Consider the following 22,771-nt stretch of genomic DNA (forward strand, 5'->3'; position numbering starts at 1 on the left):
TTTTAAGATATTTTTTTTTGCGGCTTACGCCTTTTTTATTGATTTTTGAAGGGACAGATAGTAGGCTGACAGGAAACGGGAGAGAGATGGGGGGATGACATGCGGTAAAGGCCGTGTCGGGTTCGGGAGTCGAACCCGCGGCACACCGCGACTGGATCACCAGTCCGGTGCCCAGACCGTTACGCTACGGCCTGGGCCATTAGCTATATGGTTAACATGTTAAATACAAGGTAGCCTATATTATGTTGCATCCTGTAAAGGCTCATAGATAGTCTGGATTTTCATGACTATGTTGTATCCTGTATTTATATGAGAATGAGACGTGATCAGACATGTGCAGTATCAATGTGCACTTGTGCAGTGATGGAAGCTAGCGGATGTAGGGCAGCTGGGACTCAGCCTATAATGGCATTTCCAAAATAGGGATTGATTGGTTAAAATATGATTGATTGATTGATTGATTAATGTATTAATTATTAAGGAGAATTACAGTACATTTGACTCTGGAAGCCATGTCAGTGTTACAGATAGATATGGATGGATGCTTCGCCCTGGCTTGCAGACATTCATTTTCTAACAAGCAGCCTTCGGGAATTCTGGATACATAATAATAATAATAATAAATCACAACACAAATACACAATACATAGACAGATGAAACAATACATTTGTGCGAGACCACAAATTCCGGGCCTTATGATGCATATAGGCCTATGAAATGCATAATAAAAAAGATGTATAGGCTACCTAATCAAGTTCTATCCTGTGACATTGGTACATCGTACCATCGTCCTGATACTAACAGAGGATATAACGAAAGCAATTAACGATAGATATGAACAGTACCCGAGACCAACAGGAGGGGGCAGTAGTACACCGCTCTGCAGTACACCTACTGGCGTTTACAAAAACGTATGGATGGAAAGGAAATCGTTACCCACAATGCAGTTGTGAAAACAACATGGCGGTGAATGTTGTTGACGCGGAGGCCACACGTGTACCGTATATTAAAATTAAAGTACAATACAAAGACAACTAAAACGTGTGGTTTCAAAACAGTGGCGTCGTTAAGCAGCAGGAGGACGTTTGTTAGCAGCTCAACCACTGAAACACAGCAGGTAAGTCCTAAGAAACTGATTCACGTTATGTGTTTCATCTATTTATCATTTTAAAGATGAACGAAATGTGTCTGTTTAATCTATTTGTCTTATTAACTCATCATGTAAATTGGAACGTGAATCTAATTACAGCTTAATTGTTATAAAGTTTAGTTAACAGTTGTTTTAGTATCTCTCTCCCTCTCCCTGTTGAAATCTGAAATGATCTTGTATAGGCCTATACTATAGTAGTCGATCTCTGTACTCTGTAAAAGCAAGAAAGAATAACATGAGACAGAGACGGTGACTGCTTTCTTTCATTGCTGTGTAAACAATCCACTTAGTTTTGGCTCAAGCCTTACTGAGCCCTCAACCCTCATTGACTTTAGTGACGTCATAAGTGCTTGAGGGTCCGCCATTCATGACACTTTGCATCAATTAAAAAAACCTCCTTAGGCTATATTCACAGCCAGTGCTTTAAACATAATGTAACCAAAAAGGTGTAGGCTGAAGCAGAGGCTTTATTATGCCTACCTTATTTGAAGAGTAACTTTCTTAGTTGCAAAACAAAACTGCATACAGAAATATGCAGGTTTTCATATCCATCTCTGCTAGGCCTATTAATATTACGACTGTTTTAGTATTTAAGCTGATCTTTTTACCTTTTATCTTTTACCGTAGTTTTGTAAATGCACTTTCCTGTGTTTTATTATTCATTATAAATTGCTTTTCCATATTCTTTTACTTTGCTCATTAGTCATTTCTCATCATGTTTCCCTTATTTGTATTCAATATATAGTATCCTTCCATTTCATCTCCCTTTTGAGAAAAGTGAGAATGCACTATTGTTTGTTGACATTCTAACTGCGATTCATAACTAATTTGCATATTTAAATGATTGACGTTCGGAGGATTCCTCTCATTCCCCTGGTAACGCTATGAACTGTGGGTAATTTATTTTGCCAAAGTCAGCATCTACGCTGACTTTGGCAAAGGGTGCATAAAAGGGCGGGGCTGAGCCCTCACTGACTTACAGATTTCAAATGAGACATTCCTCAAGCCCTCGCAGACTTCACATGAACGCTCACCTAAAGGCTCATTCATAGTCTGAATTTTCGGCGCCGGTGGTGAGGTGACCACCGGAGCTGAAATAACGCTGAGCGGTGGTGAGTAAAAATAGAGAGAAGGGCTGGGGGTGTGGTTTGCTCTTCACCGCGGCTCGTGACGTCATGTTGTAGTTCGGTAGTCACCTCACCACCGAAAATACAGACTATGAATGAGCCTTGAGTCAGCTCATTGAGTCAGCAAGGGAGCGGATTGGACGCCGTCGCCCTGGGGGCGACAAGCGCGTGCACACGTCGGGTCAGATCAACATATTGAATGAATTATGTATGTACTGGCCATATATGGAGCATGTCTTGACGGCACAGGGTTTTATTGAGGTCAGATCAGCATATGGAATAATGTCAAAGCAGGTCAACTCCATATATGGAGATCTAAGGGTTTGAGGTCAGATGTAGAGTTGTCTGGCTGGCTCATATATGCAGATCTAGGTGATGATCCAGTCTTCTCCATGTATGGTTATCCAGGGTTAGATGAGGTCAGTGTCGTGATCTTCATATATGGAGATGGTCATATTTTATGGTGGCGTGATGTGTCACGACGTGTGACCATAAATGGAGGCACGTGTGCGGCCCTTCCGCGACCGGTTTCTAGATTGTAGAAGGCCTAGTTCATTTCAGCACGGACCGCCACTGTATTGTACTGAACAACTAGAAGGTTAATACTGCAAGAATCATGTTGTATTTGCTCATCCCATTATCTTCCAATTAAGTTGTAAATTAAAAAAAAGCTCATCTAGCTCACAAATGTGTCTCATCGCGATGCATCATCATTCAATACCTTGAAGATCTGCTATTGTCAGATCAGCTACGTATTGGCTATATACGTAGATAGATGACCCACCCCCCTCTCAAGGACCCAGCTGGGGACCTCGGTTTGAGAACCATTGTTCTAGAATCTAGAGTCTAGATTCTAGACCCTTTTGTAAACATCTGTGCAGAGCCATGGGCTGTCAGTGGCTCAGGGGTAGAGTGACCGGATTTGAACAACCCCGGCTGGGTCGCCTGAGTGAGGGGTATGATGTTGGTAGACCCGAAACCCTGTTGACCTCAGGAAACATCACTGAGGATACGTCCCAGGTGCATCCATGCAATGTATTTTTTAGTTATAGTTATTCTATTTATAGTGACTCATAGGAATAGACTATGTGACAACCGGGTATAGTCTGGTGACCACCGGAGAGACGGGTGACAGCTGTAATGTAGACGGCACCCGGGTGAGCAGTATGGGTTAGCGCCCCAGCCTGTGTCCTCCATGAGGAGGAAGCCCAACAAACCTTGGTGAGGCCTTTAGGAAGGCCATTATAATCCACCACTCCTGAATAGAGCCCGACCGATGCCATATTTTTGGGGCCGATGCCGATTTTGGAGAGACCTACACCACCGATGCCGATACGATGCCGATGTTTTGCGCTGCGCACCCGACAAAGTGATATACTTCTCCAGTATGCAGTGCAGAACCGAAAAAGTTATATACTTCTCCAGTACGTAAGGTTGCCAGTTCAAACCCAGGCTCCCCCAGAGTTAATGTCGAAGTGTCCTTGAGCAAGACACTGAAACCCTAATTACTCCCTTTGTGAGGGTTGGTCCTTGCATGGTTTCCTCCGGCATCGGTGTGTGAATGTTTTTATTTTATTGTGACACTTGCTTTGGCAATGTAAACGTTTGTTTTCTCATGCCAATAAAGCTCATTTGAATTGAATTGTGTGAATGGGTGAATGTGTGGGTGAATGTAATGCAAAATCTCTGTAAAGCTATGAATGCACCATTTACCAATTACCATGGGCTGTCCTACACAGAACCACAATGGAAATAGGCCCTCTTTTTTAAATCCCTTATACCACTTCCTTTCAGACCAGTGTGTGGAGGAGTCCAGAGCAGACTGCAGGTGAAGATGAACTCTCCAGACTCAGCTAGGGCTATCTATATTAAACAGGAACCTGAAGACCTCGGTACGTTTCATGTGCTTGCTCTATCTTGAATGTTTTTAGTCATTTGATTCTGTTCTGTTGCCGTCACAATATCTACTTTTACTAAGAGATAATCATAGATTAGAGTTGGGCTTAGGTCATTTTGCCTTTACATTCTGCAAATATTGTTGTTATTCTTGACACCACTGGGTCTTAACACAAAAAATGCTGGAAACGTATCCATACGCTTTATTAATATCGAACGCCGTACGCGCGAAGCGTATGTATACGTTTTATACGTTTTTTTATTGCTTACTGTACATCAACGTCCTATGCTCCAGGACACCGAAGAAAATAACAGCGATCGTCTCCAGGAAGCTCCAATATGTGATCCGGGAGTAAAAAGCCCCTCCCTCCTGAAAAGAGGTCTGTCTGTGGCGAAGACGCTCCCTCCTCCAATGCCTCCATTACACGTATGGGTCTGCACGGCAACGGCATAGACCAACGCAGATGTCAGGGCATCTAAAATGGAGTTACCCATACTCTAGTAGTAGTCTAGTGTCTGTGAATACACTCGATTCCCCCTCCCCTCCTGTTTCTACATGGTTTCTCCCGAGGAATCTTTGTGGGGGGAGTCTCTTCTCGCATTGCAGTTTGAGTTCCCCCCCCACTGGCCCCAGGCCACACTGCGCCTTGCAATCGCCTTGCACCGCTCTCTCATTCTCGGAAAAAGATATAACGCAGTCGTGTCGATTTGCCCTCTGCCAGTATATAAACCAAGAATAATCTTCAACGATCGCCATTTCATAACGTTTTCAACACGCACACGGCACACGCCATGATCAACTAACTGCCTGGCTACGTCTTCAGTCTTCACCAGCCATCGCTATCCGTTGTGTGGATCGCCATCGCGTCTTCACTTTGTTTGTTTGGGCAAGAAGCACGATCAGCGATGGAAAAGAGCTTTATATCCACGGCAGATAAGTAATGACGTATTATCGAAGGACCGCCATGATCAACTTACTGCCTACGTCTTCGTCAGCCAATGCAGCCATCATCGCTATCCGTTGTGTGATTGTGGATGTAGGCTATATCCACGGTATCGAGAGAGACGCCCGGCTGTGATATAGGTCTTATCACTGCAATTATAATGAATAAAAAGGCTACAATCACACAACGGATAGCGATGGCTGCATTGGCTGGTGACAACGTAGCCTCGGTCCCAGGCAGTTAGTTGATCATGGCGGTCCCTCGATAATACGTCATTACTTATCTGCCGTGGATAAAACTCTTTTCCATCGCTGATCTCTGCTTCTTTGCCCAAACAAAGTGAAGATAGCGTTGTCCAACAAAGCAGCCAGTTATTTGATCATCTCTCTCTCCTGTGCTTCTTTCCTCAAACATGTCCAGACATGTCAACCTCAACCACTAAACTCACCGATCCAGTAACGCATCTCACCGTTATACTATCGTTCTGAAGGCAGATATAAAAATAAACATAAATTAATTATTGTCATATACATACTACACACTGAATGAAAGCCCTAATTGTCTACTTTTAGGAGGAAAACAAATACATAATATTGATCCCATGTACTGTTTGTCAGTAGGCTATTGAATGCAGTTGTTCAGGTCCAACTATTATTCACAAAATAAGGCCTATAGCGACATGTACATATTATATACCGTATGAAACAGAAGACCCTCTGCTTTCATAAGAAAAAAACTAATACTGTAATAATAATAAAAATCACACCCCTGTGAAGTGAGCATTTCCTCATGAAGTTATCATAGCGAGTTATAAAGGTTTAAAGTCAGAGATTGCGCAACATTGCACTGCTCACTTCACAGGGGTGTGATTTTCATTATTATTACAGTAGAAGTATTTTTCTTATGAAAGCAGAGAGTCTTCTGTTTCATACGGTATATAGTATGTACATTTCGCTATAGGCCTTATTTTGTGAATAATAGTTCTTCTGGTCCATGCATTTTCTGAAATCCTCTCTGGTGGGCGCAAGCTGCATTCAATAGCCAATTACTGACAAACTATACATGGGACCATGTGTATTTGTTTTCCTCCTAAAAGTAGACATTCAGGGCTTTCATTCAGTGTGTAGTATGTATATGATATTATTTGTGTTCATTTTTATATCTGTCTGTCAATGTCTGTCAACTTCAACCTTCCATATCTCTGCTGTTTTTTCAAAAGAGCAGCGTGCTGCGAAAAGCAGGTGTTAGAAAAAGGTCAATATCTCCAGAATGGAAGATGGTAGAATCATAATTTTTTTTTTAAATTGAAGTGGACTAGTTTGGCTTCCTTTTGATTTATGCGGTGTGATTCTCGCTATAAGAGGCCCCTCGCTGTGGGCCCCGAAAAAGTTCAGAAGTCCCAATGTTAATCGCTCAGCACCACCAAGCCTGAGCAAATAGAAAACTCTAGCAATCAATGTGTTAAAGTCAATTCCTTCATTTCAGACCAGTGTGTGGAGTCCAGACTGCAGGTGAAGATGGACTCTCCAGACTCAGCCAGGGACATTTCTATTAAACAGGAACCTGACGACATTTCTATTAAAAAGGAGGAACCTGAAGACATCTCTATTAAAAAGGAGGAACCTGAAGACATCTCTATTAAAAAGGAGGAACCTGAAGACCACCCACAACTCAGTACGTATTCTCACTATACGATAATTATGGCAAAAAATATCATGACTGATAATATCTGGATATTATAGGACCACAATAGAGCGTCGCAGTGCCGCCCCCTTTCAGAATGACGAGTGGTCCAGGAAATGTTTCTCCATTCATTTTCTCCATAGGCTTTTCAAAAAGTCTTTATATAAAGATGGTTACGCCGCGGACAAAGCCAACTCGGATCGTGACAAATCATGACAATAATTACAATGTTTTGGGCCGATCAAATAATTAGTAAGAAGAAAAACAAAACAAATAGTGTTGTATCCTGCCTTTATTTTCTTCTTTCAAATTATTTGATCGGCACAAAATATTGTGTTTGTTGTCATGATTTGTCACGATCCGAGTTGGCTTTGTCCGTGGCGTAACCATCTTTATATAAATACTTTTTCTCCTTTTAGTCTAAATGTACACATTACGTGCCTCCATGCTATGCATACCGATAAAGTATTCAATCAATTAATATGTATAGCCATAGCCATCATTAAGTAGGTGATGCCACGTTTTGTGAAATGTGGAACATGAAGGATGGAAATGTTTATTTGCACTTAAGGACTCCAGTGTTGACTATCATTTCTGCTCCTAGACGTTCTGCACATGGCTGTGTGTAAAGAGGAGGATACTCCTAAGCAGGAGGGGAGCCCCAGCCTGCTCCAGGAGGAACCTGAACCTCCACACATTAAAGAGGAACAGGACGAGCTACTTCAAAGACCAGATGAGCCTGATGGGTCAATGCTGACATTACTAGCAGTGAAAAATGAAGATGATCATGAAGACGTCTCTTCACACTGCTCTGAAGTTGATGTTAAACTTGAATCTGACACTGAAGACAGTGATGATTTGGAGGAGACCAGTGGAGGTCAGTCAGTGTTAAACAGGGACAGGAACTACATGTTTGGGGAAAACCGGGAGTTGGAATCAGTCGACAGTCTCTCAGCAGTGATGTCCCATTCTTCCCAGTCTCAACCGGGCGGAGAAAAACCTTTCCACTGTAATGATTGTGGCAAGAGTTTCAGAACTGCAGATAACCTGAAGAAACACCAGCGTGTCCACACTGGAGAAAAGCCTTACCCCTGTAAACATTGCGACAAATGTTTCACTGATTCTTCTAACCTTATTAGACACCAACGTCTCCACACTGGAGAAAGACCGTGGCACTGTAAACTTTGTGACAAGACTTCTTCCCAGTCTCAACCGGGCGGAGAAAAACCTTTCCACTGTAATTTTTGTGACAAGAGTTTCAGAATGGCAAATGACCTGAAGAAACACCGGCGTGTCCACACTGGAGAAAAGCCTTACCCCTGTAAAGATTGTGACAAATGTTTCACTGTGTCTTCTAACCTGATTAGACACCAACGTCTCCACACTGGAGAAAGACCGTGGCACTGTAAACTTTGTGACAAGACTTTTAATCAATCATGTACCCTGAAGTCACACGAGCGTGTCCACAAAAACAAAAAATGTTTCCAGTGTAAACGTTGTGACAAGAGTTTCAGTCAGTCAAATGACCTGAAGAAACACCAGTATGATCACGCTGGAGAAAAACCTTTCCACTGTCAACAGTGTGACAAAGCTTTTGCAAATTCAAATAGTCTGAACTCACACCAGCGTTGGGTCCACTCTGGAGAAAAACCGTTCCAGTGTAAACATTGTGACAAGAGTTTCTGTCGGCCAGGTGACCTAAGAGTGCACCAGAGGGTCCACACCTACAATAGTGAAAAACCTTTCCAGTGTAGAATTTGTAACAAGCGTTTCATGACTGCAGGTTTCATGAAGATGCACCAGCGTTTCCACTCAATAAAGTGGTCTGAAAAGTCTGAAAAGTGGTCTGAAAAGTGGTCTGAAAAGTCATCAATGCATTCACATCAAGCGTAAAAGTGGCCACTATGAATGACTTTAATTACAATTAAAACTGACCCGCTGGTATATTGTACGCACCATCATAATACTAGTCCCACAATGCACTGCAAGTGCATATTTACTGAGACCTGATGTCAAACATTGATGCATTTGTACTCCAGATGAGCCACAGTCAGCGCAGGCACACCTGAGCTTCCATGCGCGGCCAAAAGCCGCTCGTGGCCGGCGTCTCTTCCTGTTTTTTTAGACAGCTGGTGGATGGAAATGAAGCTCCACGCATGCAGCAGAATGCCGCAGAGGAAAGCTTTTCCGGGAATCTGGCCAACGCGGCTTTGCCACGTGCCTCTTTTGCGAACTGTTAATTAAGTGTTTAAGCAATCAAAATTACTTCATTAAATATTTCTGCTACAAAAGAGTTTCTTTGTCAGTCTGAATTAATTGTGCATTATCGATTATTTATGAATGTAGCCTATCATAGAAATACTGATATATTCACATAGTTTGAAAATTATGATCTACAAGCTCAAGAACTCGGCTAGCCGAGTTGGAACGATACACGGTGAGACACGTACATAGATGGATAAATAATGACAACGTGTCTTTGTATCGTTTCATCTGCCCGCCTGGCGTCTGCACAATCCGTCATCATCATGAAAAATAAACAAAACAGTAGTAACGTAGCCCCAATATGTTCCCTCAGTCCCTGTGCTCATTCTGTAGCTCATACAAAAGCCAATTACCGACGAAGGGTAGATGGGATCAATGTTTACTTTCGGTGTATAGTATGTATAGGATATTTTTTGTGTTCATTTTTATAACTGCCTGTCAACGTCTGACATAAAATGGACCTTAACTGCTTTCTTTTCAAGAAGAGCATGTTACTACAAAAGCAGGTGTTATACAAAGGTAAATATCTCCAGAATGGAAGATGGTAAAAAAACAAAGTGGACAAATTAAGCTTTCTTTTTAGGTGGAGTGTTTTTTGTGCAAAACTAGTGCTTGGAATGAATTTGAATCACGAAAACCCCCTAGTTTGACATGTCACATGCTATTTAAAATGTAAGGAAAGTTTGACATTTATGCGTGCCATAGGATGTTAATGGTAGGGTCAAAAGAAACTCCTATAAAAAGAAATTGCCCAATAAAGACAGCCGGTCAGCAAGAGGATTCATAAGGCCCTGATACACGTAGCAATTCTGGCCAATAAAAAATACTGTAGCCTATATACAAAATTTCCCACCCGTCCACCAAGAGGGGGTGGACCGTTCAATAGCAAAAATAGCTGATTTACAAGCTCAAACTGCGACACATTTTGACTTGAGCTTGTAGATCGGCTATTTTTGCTATGACAGTAATATGCAATGTGGCTCTCTGAGTCTGGAGTGAGTGTGGAAATATAGTGGCCCTCCGGCCTCTCCATCGTCAAAGTTGCCCACTCAGAATGGGCAACAGTTGTAGTTCAAGAGGCATCACATTCAAAATAGACATGTTATGCACAGAACTGAGATGTTTGTTCAGAAGTCCTATACTTGTGGGAACAAAATCAAGTCCTATCCTAACTTCCTAAGGTCCTATCCTAGTACGACATTACATTGGTAGTAGTGGTACATTGTACCCGACACCAACAGTAGGGGGCAGCAATAAACCAACTGGCGTCGACTACAACCTGGTCATGAGAAGAACACAGTTACCCACAATGCAGTTGTGAAAACAACATGGCGGTGTTTTGACTGAATATTGTTGACGCAATAATAAAAGGTTTACATATTAAAGTAAAAGTAAACTAAAACGTGTCGTTTCAAAACAGTGTCGTGTCGTCGTTAAGCAGCGTTTGTTGCTCAGCTCAATCACTGAAACACAGCAGGTAAGATGAACTGATTCACGTGTTTCATCCGTTTGTCTTTATTGACTCATCTTTTAAGATGGAAATAGACAATTTTTGTTTGTTTTGTTGTTTCTTGCTTGTTATAAATGTGATCATAAACAACTTACTAGCAGCAGCAGTAGCCTACCTAGTCTGAAAGGAAAGGACTTGTTGAACTTTTCTATAATCCTATTAAATTTATTTCACTTGAAATGCATCTGAGATGTAAATATGACTAATTAGTAATTACCAATTTCATCCTTTAGAGTAGACTCATTAAGTATTTAACCATATCGTGTGTTACTGGTCAGTGTTTTATAGCATTACAGAAGCATCTTTCCATATAAGCATTGATCTGTCTATTAAAGCAGTAGGATTTGTCCTCTGTCCACACTACTCTATACAGCTGTAAACATAATTAATGTTGGTGATTATATAAAGGTGATCATATTGATTTCATTTATAATTGTTAAGATCACTCTGTAGGCCTATATCCATGGGCATAATAAAATAGCATGATGATGCCATTACAAAACATGGGCTACAAGAAATGTGTTTTAATACAAACTAAATTAACTGTTAGAAGGTCCTACATTAACTGAATTAAGCAGTCGTCTGGCTCATGTTCTTTTGAGATATAGGCTATTGAGATCGACTACTATACAATCAAATAAATCTGTATACAAGATAATTTCAGAGAGGGATGGAAATACTAAATTAACTGTTAACTACATTAACACTATACTTAAAAACAAATGTTGGAATCCTGAATTCTTCATGAATTGCAGTCCTACAGTATTATTTATTTAATTTAAGTTGAGCATGATTTCATCCCTAATACATAAAGCTCATAATCTCAAGATTCACATGTTGGATAGTTGGGCTAACACCACTAGGTCTCCAGTTATTAAAGTCCTTCCTTATTCACTTGATTTCAGGCCACTGAGGCCAGTGTGTGGAGTCCAGACTGCAGGTGAAGATGAACTCTCCAGACTCAGCCAGGGAAGTATCTATTAAACAGGAACCTGAAGACATTCCTATTAAACAGGAACCTGAAGACCACCCACTCCTCAGTAAGTTTCATGTACTCGCTCTTTCTTGAATGTTTTAGCCATTTGTTTCTGTTCTGTTGCTGTCACAATATCTACTTTTACTAAGTGATAATCATGACAATATATATCATGACAATGATGTATATGGCCGTGTTCTTGGTTTTGATTGATTGATTGAAATATTTATTAACAGTTTGTAGAATTTACAGTACATTTTAAGCACAAACTCAATACAAAGACTGTCAACTGTGAGTGGACGACCCAATTAAGCATTACACTTGTTTACAACAGGGTCCACATTGTTCAATTCATCAAAACATTTAAAGACATACAAACATTTAGAGACATACAAATAGACATTTCTATGTAGCTAAATTCATCATATGGGAAGCAAAAAAGGGAAAAGATACAATATACAGTGAGGGAAAATGGGGTGGGGGGGGTGGGGGGGATTCAGATTTTACAGAGGCCAGTTTCAAATTGCAGCCATCCGTAGGTGCCCTTTGAGAGCGGTTTTGAAGGAGTCAAGGGATTCACATGTCTTAATGACTGTTGGTAGGGCGTTCCACATTTTGGTGGCATAGGAGCGAAAAGAATTTAGTCCCTTGTTTGTGCCGAATCTGGGTTGTACATGGTTTGTTGTACTCCCTCTGGTGTTGTGGGTGTGGACTTCGTTTACACTAAGGAAGTATTTAGACAGGTACATGGGTATCTTGGTGGTGTATCGAATCTTGTGGACCAGACCCATTGCAAGATGCTGTACTCTGTCGTCGACCCTAAGCCATCCCAGCCTGTCAAAGTGGGCAGGGGTGAGGTGGGTTCGGGGGGTGAGGCCAAGTAGGAGCCTGACCAGTTTGTTTTGGGAGGTCTGGAGCCTTGTTTTAAGGGCCTTTGAGGTGCTGTGGTACCAAGAGGTGGATGCATAGTCAAAGAAACCTTGTACGAGGGCTCCTGTTAAGGTCTTCAAGGTGTTTTTGCTGACCAGTGAGGAGATCCTATAAAGGAATCTTGTTCTTTGATTGACTTTTTTGATTACGTTGGTGGCCATCTTATCACCGGAAAGATTGGCCTCCAGGATGGAACCTAGGTAGGTAATTTGATCTTTTCGTGTGATAATATTGTCACCCACGGTCTGGATGTTCCGGGGACCCCCCGGGGGCCCCACGCAGTAACTCTGTAATATCTCGAACGTTTCGGACGCGGGAAGGGCCGGTCCCCTGGGCGAGTTCCCTGGGATCTGGATGTTCCGGGGACCCCCACACGGCACACGGTAACGCTGTCATTTCTCAAAGATGCATTACAGTACAGAGCACAGTACAGTAACTATATAACATTAAATGTATAGTTGCACCACTCAGTTCACACAGGTGTGATTTTGTTTCTTGTGTGAACGTGTTGTTTATTTGTGTAGCCTAGTATAGATTTGTAATTTTTTTAGACAGTATTTGTTTTATTGTTGAGAACCTGTGAAGTTGAGCACGAGTGTGAGAGGAGGAGAGGAGAGCAGCAGGTCGACGAACTGCCAAAAAGTACACGGATGCCGGTCTGAGTGAAAACAACACTGCAGCCAGATCGCACAGCTGCAGAGAGAGGCAGCTAATTTATCCGCTCTGCAGAGCTCACCTCCCGGCCACAAGCATTTGGAAGTCGGCTTGTATCTACTCTGTTCCAAATGAGGTTCAGGTTCAGGTTTATTTGTCATTTGTATAGATACAGAGTATACATACAATGAAATTTATTTTGCTCAGAGCACTCTCCGTCTTACATACACAGGACATAAACAAACTTCTATAGTGCAAGAAAAGACAAAAAACAGGAAAAGAAAAGTGCAAGTGAAGTGAAGTGCAATACAGTTCAAGGTCAGCTGTTCAGCAGCCTGACTGCCTGGGGGTAAAAACTGTTACTGAGACGGGTGGTACGAGATTTGATGCTCTGGTAGCGTTTTTTGGAGGGGAGTAGTTTGAACAGGGTATTTGCGGGGTGGCTGGTGTCTTCCATGATGTTATGGGCTTTTTTCATACAGCGAGTGGTGTAGATGTTATGGAGACTGGGTAATGACCAGTGTTTCCTTGGCTTCACGACCGACAAATTTAACTCGAAGCTGGCAGCCTGGGCTGTATGAATGAGGAAATGTTGCTATAGTGCCGAAATGGTTTCGGCTCCTCAGAAGTTTTCAGTGGCGACAAAGTGCGACTTTAGGACGGTTTCCGCCCCCATAACCCTAACCCTCGAACGTCACATTGTAGTCTCGAACCGACCTATATTTGGCTGTAAAATTGGAGTATGAATCGGCCCTAACTCCCCCCCCTCTCTCCCTTGCGTGCCTGGGCTGCTGCTGCAGTCAGAGTCACAGGGCGGAAGATAAACACATTTATCTTGCCGGTTTACTGAAAGTGCAACTCTGTCTCCGCGAATCCCTCATCAGGGCTTTCTTCCATGCGTTACCAATTTACCATGCATTGTGTGAGCTTGGAGATCCATTGTCAACTGTTCTTTTCAAAGAAGGAACATGGCGGAGAGAACCTCCTAATTCCACTTGAATTTCCAGCTGGATTTTGGTAAAGTGATAATATAATGACACATGCAAGTAACTGACAATATACAAGTTCAGAATACCAACTTTGATGAGGAAGTACTGCTTTGTATTAAATAATATAATTAAATTTTCTAAAAAAGAACAGTTATTTCATTTTTGACCTGGATGGTTTCTTCCTGACATCAGAGATATCCTATTATAGTATTTTCAGATTTCAGTGCATGAGTCTGCAATGTAATAATCTGTACAAAATACATACATTTGCTTGAATCACACAGGTGCCCCATTTGGTTCAAAAACGGCGATTTTCACCGAAAAGCTACACTTTTGCATGATTTCTAGACAAAAAACATTTCACATACTGTATTTTTTTAACTACCACCACGTCATGCTATGATTCACTTTGGAGGTGAAGTACATACGTATAATGTTACTGGTGTATGCAGACAAATACTCTTTAGCTCAAATATGAATTGATTGATTGAATAGCACTTAAAAGTGCTTTAAACCACACAGAGGTACAGTGAGCCATTTAGTCAAAATGCATAACACAAAAAAACTTGTTTTAATGATTAATTTTTTTAAATTTGTTCTATCACTATAATTAATTTGTTGGGTAATATAACTAAAATATATCTATTTAGGTTACTTTTTAAAATGTGTATTGTTCTAGAATTATGCTAAAACTGAATCCTTGTTTTAAGTTTTCAGAACCACCTGTAATAACCTGTACTTACTGGTATTTAACTGTTTTGTCAGTCTTAGTAGGTAAAAGCTCCGTACATTGAACATGGAAGATAGAAAAATAGGTTTCATTTTTTGGAATCCAGCGTTGACTAACATCTTATTTTTCTGCTCCTAGCCGGTGAAGTTGCTGAAGACATCTCTTCACACTGCCCTGAACTTGAGGTTGAACTTGAATCTGACACTGAAGTCACTGAAGACAGTGGTGATGGTGGGGAGACCACTGAAGACAGTGATGATGGTGGGGAGACCACTGAAGACAGTGATGATTGGGGGGGGACAAGTAGAGGTGTCCACACTGGAGAAAAACCTTTCAAGTGTGAACTGTGTAACAAGAGTTTCATCAGTCCATATCGTTTGAAGCAACACCGGATGATCCACACTGGAGAAAAACCTTTCCAGTGTAAACATTGCGACATGTGGTTCAGTTACTTGGGTAACCTAACGAAACACCTGCGTATACACACTGGAGAAAAACCTTTCCAGTGTAAACATTGTGACATGAGGTTCAGTGACTCGGGTAACCTAACGAGACACCTGCGTATACACACTGGAGAAAAACCTTTCCAGTGTGAACTGTGTAACGTGACTTTCAGCAGTACATATAGTCTCAAGATTCACCAGCGTGTCCATACTGGAGAAAAACCTGTCCACTGTAAACTGTGCAACAAGAGTTTCAGTGAATCAATTTATCTGAAAGAACACCAGCGTTTACATAATGGAGAAAAAAGATTCCAGTGTCAACTGTGTAACGAGAGGTTCATCAGTCCATATCGTTTGAAGCAACACCGGATGATCCATATGGGAGGAAAACCTTTCCACTGTAAACATTGTGACATGAGTTTTATTATGTCGGGTGACCTGAAGAGACATGAGCAAATTGAGCATATCCACACTGGTGACAAACCTTTCCAGTGTAAACATTGTGACATGAGGTTCAGTGTGCCTGGTGACCTGATAACACACCAGCATGTCCACACTGGAGGAAGCCCTTTCCACTGTAAACATTGTGACAAGAGTTTTATTATGTCGGGTGACCTGAAGAGACATCAGCGTATCCACACCCAGGGCTTGACGCTTGGCATTTTTCCAAGTAGCACGTGTGCTCCTAAGTTGAAAAATCTAGTAGCACAAAAATAATGTTGTGAAAAGTTATCAAATAATGTGTTTTTCTTTAAAGTGATATGAGGTCAATGAGGAGGTATTTCAAAGTCACTGGCCCCACCATTATAACCACTGGCCTAGGACATTCATCAGGTAGCCTAATTGATCGCCATAATAAAGAAAATGAACAAATTTGGTACAAAATCTTTCCGTAAAATAAAAAGCTCTACCCTAAAATAAACAAGCAAAACTTACTGCCTATATCAGTGTAAATAAGTTCACTACTACACTTAGACTACATTTCTATAAAGCAAATATCATTCTCCGATGCTCGATGCATTTTGATTTAATCAAAAACTTCTATCACATTAAAAATCACACTAAAATAATGAGGATTATTTTACCTATTGTGAGAATGTTCAGTTTTCAATAACATTTTAACATACATCCTAATGCAGTACATTACAACTTTAGAATTGTGCTGCATATTCAAGAAGCTTTATTTGTTACTTAACTTAACTTAACTGACAGATTAACAAGCAGCAAAATATTGTTGGGACTAGTTCCACAGATTTTTACTTGAGGACTTGTTTTAGATAGGCATATAACGTCGCAGCTGAGAAGAACTACTCACTGAGGTTTTTACACGTGAAATGAATGGACATTAAAAGTGAAATAAAATGTGTGTTCCAAGCTAACCCCGCCTACTATATTTGTAGCTTTGTGTACCATTTCGCCTCTAGTGGCTCCAATGAAGTTCGCTCATCTTCATAAATAGACCATCTTTGGCAACTGCGACATAATCAAAGCAGGGACCTCCTCATACTAGTCTACTAGCCAGCCCATAGAGCCCCATTGTGAAACTGGACATGAGTACAACATGGTTTTATGTTAGAAATTTTGAGTAGGCTAATGGGTCCCCAGCATTTAGAAACTGCCGGGTGCTAATTAACTTGCATATGTTGAGCAATTTTCATAATTGGCATAATATGTGACCATACCAACCTAGAGGGCAAAAACAAAAATCTAAATTTCACTATGCTTTATGTAGCATGTGACGTGTCAAACTAGGGGGTTTTCGTGCTGATTCCATTCCAAGCATTAGTTTTGGAACGAAACAAAGTCTCAGCGGTGCCCGTTGGGCACTGGTCAATTTGGAACGATGCAAGTTGGAAATGGATGTCCCACCCAGTTATGTCTGACTCCCTTTAATGCCCATATATGGAGTTCTTTGTCAGGCATGTGTGACACCTACAACTGTATGTGCACAATTGTTGTTTTGTTTATAGTAATAGTAGTTACTGAGTCACGCCACCAGGGGGAGATCGCCCTATGGTGAGCATGGTTTGTGTGGTATATGGACCACGGAGGCTTCCGTTCTTCAGACAGATTTGCATCCTGCTTTGATGAACACAACATATAAATCTCCTGTCTATATTTCCCCTGTACAACAGGTTAGTAAAGTGTGCAAAAGCATCATAACTTATATCAAAGGACTCATAAGCCTTTCCTCTCTTGTTTGGTCTAAGACTGATACAGAAATGTTATGTTTTGGTTTAGTTTGAGACTTGGGAAATGTACAAGTGAATGAGTGACTGATTCTAAAATGGAGGTCTTGTTTATTTTCTGTAAAAAACGGAGCTCACTGACAATATGTATCTTAACACCACAGTTTAGCATAGGGTTGGGTGTGATAATGTACAAATGTTTATTGAATGTTTTGTGATAGTTTGAGAACAAGTGTTTTGATTAATTCAGTGCATTGTGTGTTTTACAAAAAACGTTCTGTATGCATAAGACTGACTAAAAAAGTAAACAATACAAGGTTTAAACAGTATTACAGTATTAACTGGAGAAGTAAAGAACAGACTGATAAAAGTAACAGTATTATAAATGTGAGTTTGGAGCACATACAATACAAATGTATTTTCTATACAGTATTTTGGTGAAATGTGACAACAGAAAATACCAAATGTGTAAAGTATTATTCTACAGTTTATTGTGAACTATGAACATGTGATGAATATGATTGAATTTAGAGAGAGAAAAAGAGAGAATATGAAAATAAGATTCTGTGAATAAAGACAGATTTGCATCCTGCTTTGATGAACACAACATATAAATCTCCTGTCTATATTTCCCCTGTACAACAGGACTTATCTTCTGCCATCAGGCAACTCAATCGTGAGGCCTGTAACAGAATTTTGGAGGCACTGCTGGAGATCAGCACCAGAACAGAGGGAATGCTGATCTAACCTACAAACCCAGGACAGACATCACAGTACCAGCGTGGTGGAGTGACGGGTGTGCGACTGAGGCAGCTACGGGACCACGTGTGAGAGGGACCCTAGCAGGAAGACTGCAGCACAGCTCGACCAACATCACAGAACCAGAATGCTGGAGCGGCAGACATGCGACTGAGACAGCCACGGGACCACTGCGTGTGAGAGGGATCCCAGCTGGAGGAGTGCAGCGTGCCTCGCCCTGCAGTACTGAACTGTGTAACGTGCCGGAGAGCTGGACGAAGACTACTGAACTGTGTAACGTGCCGGAGAGCTGGACGAAGACTACTGAACTGTGTAACGTGCCGGAGAGCGGGACGAAGACTACTGAACTGTGTAACGTGCCGGAGAGCGGGACGAAGACTACTGAACTGTGTAACGTGCCGGAGAGCTGGACGAAGACTACTGAACTGTGTAACGTGCCGGAGAGCGGGACGAAGACTACTGAACTGTAAAACGCTGCTTGAATGAGAGAAACATGGCAGAAAGCGAAACAAGGAAAGACCTGACATGGATGATAAAGAGACGGCTTCACAAGCTGACAGCAGAGGAACTCTTTGATGTTGTCAAGAACATCACACCAGTATCAGATGTCGACCCTACAAAGGTAACTGAGGGTGATGAGGAGAGTTGTTTTGATTATATCTGTACCTATTTGAATTGTAAAACACTGCTTGATTCTGAGGATCAGGGTCTTTCACATTTACTTGCTTTGAGAGATATAATTAATGAGATCATTACTCTTCGTTTCACAATGCCTACACCTGCTAAATTAATTAATCAGGGTACGGGGGGTAAGGTAGCTGACACATCTCCTACTGAGTCTGCTGATCCACAGGCAGCCGAGTACAAAATGCTAATGGATAATTATGAGGCTTTGGGCAAGAAATTAGCTGAACATAGGACCACATCAGCCCAACACACACCTACATCCACTGTTTCACCACAGCCAGACCTCAGTGCAGGGACTATAGCTCAGAATCATTCTACCACAGACCCAGCACACAGACAGCCTGACAGTATGGTTTCCCTTAGAGACTTATCATTCCTGCAACATAGAGAATTTAAGGTTTACGGGGGTCAGGTGGGAGACAGCACGTCAGACATCAGCTACCATGGGTTGTGTAAGCAGATTGATGGGGGGCTGAAAGCAAAGCATTCAGAGAGTGAGATTATCCATGGGGTTCTACGCATTGTCAAGCCAGGACAGTTTAAGGATATGCTTATTAATAAGGATGACTTAACCCTTAGTGAGCTCAAGAGCTTCATGCATTCACACCTGAGTGAAAAGAGTGGAAGTGAGTTATTTCAGGAGTTGATGAGCAATAAACAGCATGAACAGGAGAGTCCGCAACAGTTTCTGTACAGAATGATAGGACTGAAGCAGAAAGTCGTGTTTGCATCCAGACAGGGTAACATGGACATTGAATATGAGCCCCGCACAGTCCAGAATGTGTTCTTGCGTACAGTTCACCAGGGCCTTCTCCCCAAGTACAGTGATATCCGCACTGAACTCAAACCCCTTTTGTCTGACAATGCTGTGTCAGATGAGTCACTGATAAGGCAGGTGAACAAAGTGTGCAGTGAAGAGAGTGAGAGACAGCGAAGACTGGGACATGGCTCTCGTCAGAAAGTAACACATGCTCACAGTGCTCAACTCGAGAATGATGACACTGAAAAACAACCGGAAAACAAGACAAAGAATAAGAATAATGTAATAGAGGAACTGAATGCCAAGGTTGATGCGCTAACTAAATTGGTTGAATCTCTCGCAGCTGTTAAGACCCCAGAACAACCCTGTGAGTGTGCTTATCCAAAGCCAAAACCCAGACCAACAGCAAGGCAATATGGATGTCCGAATTGTATTGAGAAGGGCTCAAGCTCATGCAACCATTGTTTCGTATGTGGGGAAGCAGGTCACAGGGCAGTAGGATGTCTTAAAAAGGGGCAGACCAAGAACACTAGCCATTCCGCTGCTAACGCCCATGCCATAAGCAGCAGTGGACAACAGTGTCCAACAGAGACAGAGCTGCCACAAGAAAGTCATGCTCATGTGAAAACTAACTTTGTGACCCCCACACCCAGGAACAGAGACACTGAAATCCGTGAAAGAGTGGCCCAGTTAGTTGGGAGGAAATGTAATATCAAGTTCCATATTAACAGTTATGCAGTAGACTGTTTATTTGACACAGGTGCCCAAGTGAGTCTCCTCGACCGGCAGTGGGTAGAGACATACCTCCCTGAGCAAAAAGTACGTCCATTGGCTGAACTGATAGGACGACAGCCTCTCAGTGTGCTGGCTGTAAATGGAGAACCGTTGCCATATGACGGCTGGGTAGGAGTGATGGTGAGTCTCCCTGACAACAGTGACCCCAGTCTGACTGTACAAGTGCCCTTCTTGGTTAGTAGTGTGCCCATGGACCGCCCCCTGATCGGTTTCAATGTGATTGAGGAGCTGATACTGGGACCAGAGGGTGGTGCAGACCTCATACCCACCCTTGTGGCACTCCTGCGAGGTGCAATGAATCTTCAAGATGATAAAGCCAGTGCAATTGTCAGCTTTGTTCAGACCAAACTCACCCACGAGGAGAAAGTCAGTCGAAGTGTGTTGAGAGTGGGACAGTATGACGTAGTCATTCCAGCAGGCCAGGTCAGACATGTGAAGTGTAGAGTTCCAAACCCCTTTGACACGTCCAACCCAGTTGTGCTTTTTGAACCTACTGAGAACAACCCACAGTTACAACAGCTAGATGTTGGTGACAGCCTTGTTGCAATCAGTCAGGCAAAAGTTCCCTATGTGAGAGTCCCCATCGGTAACCACACTAAACATGAAGTGACCCTGCCCTGTAGAACAGTGCTAGGATGCATTGAGTCAGTAGTTAAAATAGTACAGACTGACGAAGGTGGCCTGAAGCCCAGTGACAGTCAGAAAGTCGCTAAGAGTCAGCAGGACAAGGGCGCTACAGTGACAGAGAGGTGGGACCCATCAGTTGATGTAAGCCACTTGAGTGAGGAGCAGCAGAAAGTTGCAAAAGAACTGTTACGAGAGGAGTCAGCAGCATTCGCACGAGATGACAATGACATGGGATGTATAACAAGCTTGGAAATGTCTATCACACTCAGTGACAACAACCCTGTTCAGAGATCCTATGCCTCCATCCCCAAACCACTGTACAGGGAGGTAAAGGAGTACATTGAGGATCTTCTTGCCAGAGGGTGGATTGTGAAGTCTAAGTCCCCTTACTCAGCACCTGTCATCTGCGTGCGCAAGAAAGATGGAACACTCAGACTCTGCATCGATTACCGTCTCTTGAACCAGCGCACAGTCACAGACCGCCACCCCTTACCGAGGATCCAAGACCTCACAGACACCTTGGGTGGGTACAGTTGGTTCTCCATTCTAGATCAGGGGAAGGCGTACCACCAAGGGTTCATTGCAGAAGGGTCACGCCACTTGACAGCATTCGTTACCCCCTGGGGTCTGTTCGAGTGGGTGCGGATACCCTTTGGCCTGACCAACGCACCTGCTGCATTTCAACGCAGTATGGAAGAGATGCTCGCTCCCCTGCGAGACGAGTGTTGTATACCTTACTTAGATGACATACTTTGCTATGCCAAGACGTTTGAGGACCACATTGAAGGGCTGAGGAAGGTCCTTAAAGCTCTGCAGAGTCACGGGGTGAAACTCAGGCCTACGAAGTGTGACCTGTTTAAACATGAAGTGAGATACGTTGGCCGGTTGGTTTCAGCTGAGGGCATCCGCATCGATCCTAAAGACTTGGAGGCGGTGTACGCCCTGAAGAATGAAACCACCATTGGAGATGTTCGGAGGATAGCTGGGTTTCTGAGCTACTATCGTTCCTATGTCCAAGATTTCTCCAGAGTTGCAAAACCCATCTATGAGCTCTTGCAGCAAAAGAGAGGACAAGAACAGCAGTCTCTGGATAGGCGCAAAGCTCAGAAGGGGAAGGGTGCACAGTTACCATCCAGAACCCCAGTTGAATGGACTGAGCAGCACCAAGAGACCCTGTGTAAGCTAATTGACCAGCTGGTGAACCCCCCTATTCTCGCCTACCCAGACTTTGAGTTGCCTTTTGTACTCCACACGGACGCATCCGATAAGGGACTGGGAGCTGTCCTGTACCAACGCCAGAATGGAAGGCTAAGAGTAATTGGCTATGGCTCAAGAACCCTCAACCCAGCCGAAAGAAACTACAGAATGCACTCAGGAAAACTTGAATTTCTCGCTCTCAAGTGGGCCGTCTGTGAGAAATTTAGAGATTACTTGTACTATGCCCCACATTTTACCATCTATACAGACAATAATCCCTTAACGTATGTCATGAGTACCGCTAAATTGAATGCAGTTGGATTCCGGTGGGTGGGTGAACTTTCAGATTTTAGATTTGACATACGGTACAGACCTGGAAAAGCAAATGGAGACGCCGATACACTGTCCAGATGCCCCCTAGACATCAACAAATATGTCACTGAGTGTACACAGGAACTG

General features: G+C 42.5%; 1 protein-coding gene across 2 annotated transcripts in view; it reads left to right on the forward strand.

The window, feature by feature from the left end:
- The window catches only part of LOC310870890 (uncharacterized protein), a 172,379-nt gene that overhangs the window by 141,368 nt on the left and 8,240 nt on the right, over positions 1-22,771 (forward strand). The window contains exons 10-11 of one of the 2 annotated variants that reach the window (XR_014570279.1): positions 6,768-6,792; positions 14,994-16,190. Coding sequence is in view for 1 of the 2 variants with exons in the window: in XM_083782251.1 (XP_083638377.1) it covers positions 6,768-6,792; positions 14,994-16,015 (1,047 nt within the window). In the remaining variant the exon portion in view is untranslated. Of the gene's footprint in view, positions 1-6,767; positions 6,793-14,993; positions 16,915-22,771 lie in introns of those variants that run through there. The other variant, XM_083782251.1, reaches the window with a different exon arrangement.

This window comes from Protomyctophum parallelum (assembly GCF_964188405.1).
Source record: "Protomyctophum parallelum genome assembly, chromosome: 1".
In the NCBI taxonomy this organism is placed as follows: domain Eukaryota; kingdom Metazoa; phylum Chordata; class Actinopteri; order Myctophiformes; family Myctophidae; genus Protomyctophum; species Protomyctophum parallelum.